Below are 11,075 nucleotides of genomic sequence, written 5' to 3' on the forward strand. Positions count from 1 at the left end.
GTAGACATTATAAGAAGAACTATTCACGAATTTTATGTGGTCGAGAAAAGAGTGCCAACTGTTCCGAAATTGATTCCTGTGCTTAAAGAAAAAGTTAATTTTCCTTGGAAAAGAGAAACTTTAAGGAAAATACTTCATGAAATCGGATTTTGTTTTAAAAAGTCCCAGAATAAAAGGAAACCTACCATGGAGCGAAATGACATGGTTTTATCTAGAATGCAGTATTTGAGAGCAATAAGATGTTTCAAGGAGGAAAAAACGATTGTGTATCTAGATGAAACTTGGATAATAGTAATTTAACTTCTGGAAAATGTTGACAGTCTAAAGAAGAATATGGAGTGCTATAAATCGGAAATGCCTCACGGCGCATAATAAATTTGTATGTGGGTAGAGAAATGGGTTTTTTACGAATTCAAACTTACTATACAAAGGCAATTACCATAGGCAATGAATTCTACGATCTTCAAAAATTGGGCAGAAGAAAAACTGATTCCAAACCTTCCTAAAAATGCTGTTGTTATAATTGATAACGCTTCATATCACTCTATTCGATCAAACAAAGTTCCAAATTGGTCTAATAAGAAGCAAGTTCTTATGGATTGGCTCTCTGCAAATAACATTTGTCATTCCCCAGATATGCGAAAAATTGAATTGCTTAATTTGGTCAAAAGAAACTCGCCCACAACTAAACTATTTAAATTCGACACGATGCTCAAAGAGCATGGATTGCTAGATTTGAGGCTACCACCATATCATTACGATATTAATACTATTGAGTATGTTTGGGCAGAAGTGAAAAGTTTCATTTGCCATCGCAACGTAACTGGAGATATTGACATGTCGAAACTTTTTAAGCTTTCAGAACAGGTGATTGAAAGTATTACAGTTCAAAACCGGGGAAAACATTGCTTTCATGTCACCTCATTGGAAAATATGTATTGGGACAGAGACGGAATTATCGAAGAATTATGCGAACCTTTGGTGATCAGTTTAAGTGAAAGTGATGGCGATTCGGACACCGATTCAGATGACTATAAAGATTAAAAGGATTTGATAATGGTATTTTTTTCCAACCTTTTTTTGCATGGGTTTGTTAAAAGAGTTGCAACAAGTCATAAATAATTAATCGGTTTAGGACATTAAAGTGTTCAGTTCTCTCAACTGTAAGTTTAGAATATCTAAGTTCATTTGAAAAAATTTCTGTTTTTCTGTATAATTATTTTTATTTTATAGAAAACTTTCTCAAAAATAAACTTAGTTAAATTTTTGTTTTATGCTATACCTTTTTTAATTTTGTTAATACTCTACGTACATTTTTCCAACTGCTATACAAGCAAAATAGTTACACTTTAAAAACTACAATGTTCGTAAAAGAAAAGCTAAATTTTCCGCCCTGTAATAATAAACAAACACATCCTAGAAGACAGATTGATTACCCTATTATCGGAATAGATTCTCCTTTTTCTGACATGCGCAGAAGTGTCGAGGGACCTCTAATCGGTGGGCGAACTATATCTAGTTTATTATTATTATCATATTCTACTTTTGCCTTCCTTACCATACTAGTCACTCTCCTGGCCTGACTCATATTCTTCATGCATCTGCTTTCCACCCCGCTCCTTGTATCTCTTTCATAGCCTCTTTTTTACCTGCAGTGCTTGTTTGATATTGTTTGTCAAAAACCTCCAGGGAGTCAAGGACTCATCGAGGGAGGCTGTAAATTATCCAACCCAGCTATCATATCTTCCCTTAAATTCATTTACACTAGATGCACTCATTACCCATAAGAGCAAATTATTCCACTCACTCACTGCTTAACTTAACTGGATTAACTTAACTTATTGCTACATGCAGTTTCCTCTTCCCAATTTATACTGCTGTAGTTAAAATTTCCCATAACAATCATTCTTCTTACACTTGCCAAGCTCAATTGCCTAAACATCTCCTACTCCTCACTCTCTGGCTTGAAACACTTCAATATATATCTGATTCTATCCTGCCCACTCAACCTCACACTACATGCTTTCAAAACTATCAGTGCTACTGCCCTCCAAATCCTCTGCTCTGAGAGGACATAAGTCATCACTTATCATAAGCAGCACTCCACCACCGTTTTCCCTTCCTCTCCTGTCGAAAAATGCTGTACCCTGTTACTTCTATTCCTGTTAGTATATCATCTTCCGCCACCACGTCTCAGAGATCCCAATAATCTTTGGACAGGCTGATGCTATCAGCACCACCAATTTATCTCCTTTATTCCAGATACTCCTGACATTAGTATAAAGAATAAAAATGTCACTGTTTCTATACTACCTATCATTATCACCTCCAGACTTCACTGGAGTCTGCGCAGTTAGCTTAGTGGCTAAGCGCTTCGCAACCATATGCCTGGGGAAGGAGTGTCCTAGGTTCGATTCCCGCCTGTGACGTGAGGAGTTGAAGGATCTTCCTCAGCCATAGCCAAGTTAGCCAGTCTTGGGCGTGGACAGCAGGGTTTTTTCCCCAGTTTATTCTGGGGGTTTTCATCCCACAAAGCAGGCAAACTGGCCTTGAGAACTCAACACTACAGGCCATAGGATACACCGGGGCATAAGGCTGACCACCTTATCCTGTAAAAACGGAGCGAGGTCCGATGATCAATGGACCCTCGACACCGCAAGGTAAAAGAGGGTATAAGGAAGATGATGATAATGACTTCACTGGATTCAGCATTACCTGATGTATTCCTCCACTATTCCCACAAGAGGCAACCCCTGCTACCATCCACCCTGATAATTCTAGTTTCCCTGGATTGACACACTGATTTGTTCAGAACAGCATTCTCTCCAGATGCCTACATCCTTCCTCATTCAAATACAAGATGTCTCTTGCATACAGTTCCATTCTATCCTCAAATGCCACTCTTCCAATCCAAACATCCACATTGTCTTTCAAACGTTCACGTATTCCATGATTTAATGCTCTTCTCCTCAGCTCTGCATTATCATAACTGGGCAACACACATACTATTTTCCCTCTCTGAATATTCTTCCGTAAAACCTCAAATCTCTTGCCACCTGATTCACACTGCCTCTCAAGCCATTTATGCCCACCATCACAAGCATCTCATCCACCTTTTCACTTTGCTTAATTGCCACAGCCACATTTTCTATTGTTCCTTCAGGCAAACACTCAAGTATTATATCTTGCACACCATGGATCATCGAGTCTTCATACATCACACCACTTACCACTCTGTTCCTTTCTTGCTCATCTACATCCCTCACTCTTTCCTCTAACACTTTCTTTGTTCCCCTGGTGAATTGTTGTTCTGCCATCTCTCCATCCCTAGTTCCAGTGTACTCCCTTGCATTTTTCTCATTCCTTCTCTTCTACTCTGTCTATTCTCTCTTCTTCTATTATTCCCATAACTCTCTCTCTCTCTCTCTTGCTCCTACTTTCATTATAGCTTTGCATTCATCATTTCCAGGTGCTTAATCTCTTCTTTTATGCTTCTCAACTCATTCCTGAGACATTCCGCCTCCTGTTTCCACACATCTCTCTCTCTCTTTCTGCAAGCTACCCACTCTTGTTCGCCCTTCATCCTTCCAACTAAAACCATCTCTGAAAACTTCCCAATAATTCAAACTTGCCACACTCCCCCACTTTTATTTTTTCATTTATATTCCACTGGTTATCTTCACCCTCTATCACTATCACGCTACTCATCTCTCTAGGTTGGTATTCTCCCATCTCTGAGGCAATGCGCCCAAGGGCTGACTCCAACTCAAAGTTCTTCCTACATTTTCCACATATATGTGCTCCTTGATCTCTCACCTGTCACATATCCAACTGCCAGGATGTATGCATGCCACAAAATACTGTAATATGCTAAAGCAAAATGTAGTCCTTAAATGGTGACAAGTCATTAGTAAAATGAGCTGCGGATGCCACCATCATTCAAATAGTGCACAAAGAACTGCTACTACAACTATACTTGTAGTATAAGTATATATAATATATTTATTAACAAATCAAATCTCCAATACTAGCTTGCAAATTGCAAGAAACCTGCAAAAACTATAATATGATTATAAATTCAAGTAAAACTAAGTTAATGAAAACTGGATACCCAGAAGATATACAGATAACATTTAATCAGGAAGCCATAGAAACAAGTTAATGGTTTTAATTACCTAGAAACATATTTGACTTCAAATTTAAATGACATAGCAACAATAAAACACAGATTCTCCATAGCTTGGACGATGATGAATAAACTGAATAACATCTGGAAAAGCAACATAATTTATATAACCAAATTTATTACAGCAGTTATTCAATTTAGTCAGGGACTCCAGCAGACTTGTCTTGGATTTATTTAGGGATATAACATCAGCAGCATAAAGAGCTGAGATTAACCTCTCCAATTTTGATATCAGGTTTAATGCAATTTTTCTTCATAATGTAATCCATATCAATGATTAATAACAGTTCAGATAATGTACACCCTTGTTTTACACCCGATTTAACATCAAGCCATCTTCTGGTATCTCCTTCGGTTCTAACTGCTGACCTCAACTGAAGTAAACACTATTGCTTGACACAATGTCCCACTTACATCATATAAATAAAGTGTTTTGAACTGCTTTCCTCGAGCACCTTGTCATCAGCAAAACTTAAATACAGATCCTTGTTATATTCCCATAATTTCTCAACTATAGGTAAAGTGAAAATCTGATCCATACAACCTCTGTTTGACCTGAACTCAGCTTGTTCTCCTCCTCTACAATTTTTCTTAGCCATTTCTCAAGTATGCTTGCATAGATCTCGCCAGGAATAATCAGTAAGGAAATTCCTCTGTAATCCTCACATTGTTTTATTTCCTTTTTTGTAAATTAATATTATGACTGCTCTTAATCCAATCATCTGGAATTCAACTTTCTGACCAGACGTTCTGAATTATGGCACTGTGGTACTGTAAAATATTTATACCTCTATATTTTAGCATTTCTGGTTGAAGATCTACTCCAGCTGCCTTTCACCTTTTCAGGTTTTTGAAAGCTTTTTCTACTTTAAGTACTGATAGATATTCCAGATAGCATTCCTGTAGAGTTTTCTATCACCATATTATCATTGCTTGCTTCATTTAGTAATATTTCAAAGCACTTACTCCAGACATTTACAATATCTTTATCTACAGTTTTCATGTCACCTTTATCATCTGATTCCTTTCACAGTACTCTTCCCTACATCTGTGAGCTTATTCAATAGCCTTGCCACCTTTGTGATATTTATTTTCTACGTTCTTACCAAAGTCTTCCCATGACTTCTGTTTAGCTAGTTTTACAGAATGGTTCAGTTTTTTTTTTTTTTTTTCCCTTCTCTGTATTCTTTAAGGGCACAAGCTGGTTTACTGGCCAGAAATTTTCTATATGCTTTCTTCTTTTCCTTGATTGCTTCTAACTTCTTGAGTCCACCTTGGAGTTCTGATTTTTCTATCCTTGAAGATTACTTCATCACATACCTCTCTGGCTGAATCAATCAATGTTTTCATCAGGGGTTGGAGATTCAGTGTTTGCCACTGAATCTCCAAGGTTTGGTTCTTCTTTTCAAATACTCTTTCAATAATGTGCATGTAACTGAGTCTACAATTCACCTCTGATGGCTGTTCAACTTTGATTCCTTTTAAAAGTTTCTTGCATGCCCATCTTTTCAATATGAAATTCAATTTTATCTAGCTCAACACTAAATTCTGATTTCTTCCAATTTCTAATCCTGAACCTGTGGGAAAACATTGCTATCAACAATAACATGGTTAATGAGACTTCTTATTCTTTGCATCTTCTCTCTCTCTCTCCGTGTGAATTTGTGCATATCCCACGATGAGTCTCTGACTCCATGGAGGTCAGATAATAATATTTTTATGTTAGAACATGGTGTTATTAATAACTAGGCTGTGTCCTAAGCAGAAATCTAGCAGATATTTACCATTATTATTTTCTTTACTCCTTTCTCCAAATTTTCCCAAAACATTCCTACATATCTGGTAAGCATCTCCTACTCTGGTGTTTAGATTTTCAACAAGAACCAACTTTTCAATTTTATTGTACCAGTTGCTTTCCCTAATGTCTCAATAGTAGGACCTTCTATAGGACCATATGCACAAATAAGTCTCATTGTCAGTTCCCCATTCTGATATTGGACTACATCACTCTACTTGATATTGCCTGCCATTCAAAATGGTTATACTCATATTCAGTGTTGAATTATAGCTAATTCTTTTCTCTGATTTCCATTGCCTGGATATAACATCTTATATTTATTGCACAGAAAGATCTCACCACCTGTTTTTGTCTTCTTATTCTCTTATACTAACAACTTTTATCTTCACACACATACCATACTAGGAGAAACGAAATGGCTTAAAAAAACTTTAATGTTTAGCTTCTAGGGCTGGGTTTCCAAATTATCTAAACCCTACTCATGGTATTAATCCTAACGTACTGAAACTTTACAAATTTTTGCAGGTGTGATTAACATTAAAAGATAGAAATAAAACAACAACAAAAAAAAAAAACATTACAAAACACAGTAGTACAAGTTTCTGTGCGCAATAGTACCAATATTATTACCTGGAAGAACCTTTCACATTTAAATAAGGATGGCAATTATAATAATATTGTAAGAAATAGTTCTTAGCTGAGGGAACTTTCAAAGTAGGGAACGCTGTCTCCGTAAATGTAAGCGAAACGATGTCCTTGATGGCAAATCTATCCCATCGCATAATCCGTTTATCTAAATTACTATCATTTCTAAATTTCGGCTTGCAACCGTCAATTATTTATTTTAAATACGTATTCCCAATAAATACAGAGAAAGGCTTCAAATTAGCATCATTAGCATAGAGGTTAATACTATTATACCGAAAAATTCTAAATTACAGAACCACAAAAGTTAGCAGGTTTGAGTTCCGCAGACCCAACCCAATATAAGAGCTTAAGCCTCCCATTTTAAGCGTTCTAATTAATGATCCAATCAAAATATTTAGTAGGGCAAAAATCGTTGTACTTCTCAAGGAAAACATGAATACTACCAGTGATAAGTTGTATATTCACGAAACATAGATACAACATAGATATATATAATATATACGATTCTCCTATCCAAGCTCACTTCACTATTCATACATTTCCTTGAAATCTCTTTTTTAAAAAAAAGTAATTATTAATAAACTCACGTTTAGAACTTTCCTTTCTGACATGGCAACTTAACTAACCTAGACGATAAAAAATAACAAACAGTACAACAAATGAAAACTTAACTAACGTAGACAACAAATGCTGTAACTAATAAACAGTACAACAAAATGATATTGGAAACGCTAGCGAACATAGCGGCAGTTGTATGAAATAGCAATCCACACGGAATTATAAAGAAATTCATTAATGCCAATATTTCCTTTCCAAGGTTCTGTATAGACCCTTGGAAATGAAAATTTTAAAGGTATGTAAAAAAGAAAGGCATTCTCTCTTTTTTTATCAGGAAACTCACTAGAAACTGATTAATACATACCTATAAAACACGGATGTTTCTTGCGAGAATTTAAAAGAAAGGGATTTACTATGCGAAACTCAATTGGAAAATATATCCCAATTTTTGGAAAGCATAACATCAAATTTTGGCAGATTTTGCAAAACAGTATTGCACAAATGCCTCATTAATAAATTTCTGTACACGTATAAAAAGATTAATAATTGGATAAGGAAACAAAGGTAATGGCACTGCATTAAAAATAAAAAGGTTATAAATGTCCCTGGGCAGGACATGTGATGAGAACGTCTCACAACTGATGGACAAACAACAACAGAATAGACATCAAGAACTGGTCATTGGAAACCAGAGAGACCAGCAGTAAGAGGGTATGTTGAGATGAAAATACGTTATGGACATTTATCATGGAGAGATGCCAAAAGGAAGAGGCATGGGGAAATATTTGTCCAGTAGTGGAATGAAGAAAGCTGTTGTTGATAATGATGATGACATAGGTATCAATTTTGATGAGTGAATTGTGTGACAACAACTAATTATTTGTACACTTTATGGAACTGTATATATTAACAAAATTTACTGATATCTTCCAAGTACAGAACAAAAAACTTTTTTTTTCACTCTGTTGTTAATATGGGAACATACTCCCTATATGGAAACATAAAGGCGTTAGCTGATTTTTTTCTGTTGTTAATAAAGACATATATTTCCCACAAACAACCATGTATCTAAATCGACAAAGAAATGCCAACATAAGAAACACCTACAGATTATAATTTTTTTCAGTGCTACTTCTTTCTACAAAGCATGCATAAACTGAAAATCTGCGAGTCACATTTAGTCTCTCTTTAAAATAGTCGTTCTTAATTATAAAAAAAAAATAATAAATCCTTTCAAACAATCGCCATTTCTTCGGAAGTGGTAAATAACATTCTGCGAGTCGCAGCAGACATTCATGTTCGTAATTCCATCCATCCATCGCTTTAGCGCCCACGATCTTCCAACTATTTTTGGACTTCTCAACCATAACTCGAGGATAAGTGGTCAGCACTATGCCTCCCAGAGTGTCCTATGTCTGTAGATGCGGGTGTTCAGTGGGCCGGTTTGCCTGCACTAGATAACAAAAAACACGAGATTCCGAGTGAAAAAACTCTATATCTCCATACAACACCGGCTAACTCACCTTTAGTCGAAAGACACTAGATAAAGGTTCCACACGACATGGACGAGAATCGAACCCACGTAATTCCTACCAAAGGGCTTCGTCTATACCGACTGAGTTACGGAGGCTATAATCGTAATTAAAGTAAATATTTATTACAGAACTATTGAAATTATTATACACTACAACGTTTCATTCTATCTTTCCTAATTTTCTTATTTCTATCTGTATTCGTAAAGTTTGTAAACTATAAACTAAAATTGTATATATAAAAGTATAGAACTTAACATAAGCAGAAGTGAGAGGGGTAACTAATAATTTCGTCTTATGAAAAGGAATTGTGAATTTAAAAGAACAACAACAACAAAAAGTACCACAGCCTGAGTTCTAACGCAATTCAAATAACGTACATATGTCTATAATAATAATAATTATTATTATTATTACGGGCGACTCCAAGGAGTCCTTAGACTCATCGAGAAAGACCCTAAACATCATGTCAAGAACATCTATTCAACACCACACAGTATCTACCATAATTTGCCTTGAACTCATTCACAGTCATGGCACCCATTACAGACTCTGGCAACTTATTTCACTCATTCACCACTCTCCAAGTAAAAAACCTAGTTCTAACACCCTTGCTAAAAACACTCTTACCCCCGTTTCCAAGGATGGCCCCCTAGTCCTCCTACAACCAGTCCTGTTCTGAAAAACATTCTCCGAATTAAACCTATAGAAACCCTTCAGTAATATGAATGTCTCAATCAATCATTCCTTTTCTGCCTATCAACCAATTTCTGCAATCCACAAATCTTCAAACTGTTATTATAAGGTTCATTCCCTAGAACTATTATCATCTTGGTCACTCGTCTCTGGATCCTCTCCACTTCCTCCCCATCAAGAAGAAACCCTGGTGCCCATAACTGGGCACAGTAGTCCAGATGGGGGTCTTATCAAGGCTAGATACAGAGGAACAATAACTTGCTTGTCTCTGCTCGTCAAAGTATTCTTCACTAACCAAGTGATTTGATAAGCTGATTTAGCCACTTTTTGCAGTGTTCCCCCTAAACTTCAACTCCCTATCCCCACCAACACTCCCAAATCCCTGGCTTCGTCAATCTCCTGGAGTACAGTTCCACCAATGTGATACCCTGCTGCTAATCTTTTCACCCCAAAATGCATAACCTTACACTTTGCCACATTAAATTGACATTCATTCACCTTAGCCCCATCCTCCAAACTATCCAAATCATCCTGCAAAATTTTGACATCCTGTGCACTCATTATTGCTCTACCTAACTTTGCATCATCAGCAAACAAATGAACAGTACCTCTCAGATCCTTTCCTATATCATTAATGAACAAATTAAATAGTGGTCTAAGAACAGAACCCTGTGGCGCACCACTAGTCACAGGCCGTCTTGTGGACTATACTCCTGAATAAACCACTCTCTGATATCTCTCCATCAACCACCCACCTATCCATCTAACCAACCCTATATCCATTCCCATATGCTGTAGTTTAATGATTAGAATTCCATGTGGTATTCTGTCAAAGGCCTTAGCAAGGTCGAGTAGAATCACTGTAAACCCATTACCCTTATTCAGTTCAGCCGTCGCTGTGTTATAAAACGTAAGCAAGTTACTGAGGCATGATCTACCGTTCACAAAACCATGCTGTCCCCCATACAGTATCCCATTTTCATCTATAAAATCCTGTATTTTCCTCTTGACTATTTTCTCCAAGACCTCGACAACGATTCCTGATATGCTGATCGATCGGTAATTTACAACAGCAGTCTTTGAACCTCCTTTATGCAGTGGAACTATTTTCCACTCTTTCTACCCCCGCGGGACCAATATAATATACTATTATAGCATATGATGGTCGTGTGTTCCCTAGCCGATCTGCGAGACATAAAACACCAGTTTCCGGAGATAAAGATCCTACTACCGTTGTGCAAGATCAGGAAATTACCCTTTAATTGAATATATTTTTATAGTTACGGCGAGTATCGAACTCAAGTATTTTCTGATCGTAGAGCGCAATGTCATGTTGTTCTGTCTGCCCGATGGCAAGGATAATACATACCTGCATAGTGTTATTAAGACAGAGAGAGACCTCCAGGCAGTCAGAGACTTCATAAAATTGCTTAAATAAAAGTGTTGAAACCTTTTCGGCTGGATTCGCATTTAAAATTATATTAAATCATTATTAAGAAGATTTTAAGAATAAAGAATATTTTAAGTATTGTTTAAATTGTAATCTTGATCGGCTCCTTTTAATTATTCAAAATAATTTCGATGTACAAGAATTATATATTTACCCTCCTCGATATATGGTTATCCCTCTCCCCATAAATGGATTCGCACCACTTCC

The 11,075-nt window shown here is 36.5% G+C and overlaps 1 protein-coding gene across 1 annotated transcript in view; it reads right to left on the bottom strand.

The window, feature by feature from the left end:
• The window catches only part of LOC150097981 (splicing factor YJU2), a 135,449-nt gene extending 128,099 nt beyond the window's left edge, over positions 1 to 7,350 (bottom strand). The window contains exon 1 of the mRNA XM_090406410.1: positions 7,220 to 7,350. Coding sequence (XP_090262536.1) covers positions 7,220 to 7,243 — 24 coding nt within the window. The 5' untranslated portion in view covers positions 7,244 to 7,350. The remainder of the gene's footprint in view (positions 1 to 7,219) is intronic.
• Between the last annotated feature and the right edge of the window lie 3,725 nt (positions 7,351 to 11,075).

Source organism: Typopeltis vanoorti, chromosome 16 (assembly GCF_054136105.1).
Source record: "Typopeltis vanoorti isolate ZY-2024b chromosome 16, IOZ_Tvanoo_1.0, whole genome shotgun sequence".
NCBI classification, from domain to species: Eukaryota; Metazoa; Arthropoda; class Arachnida; order Uropygi; family Thelyphonidae; genus Typopeltis; species Typopeltis vanoorti.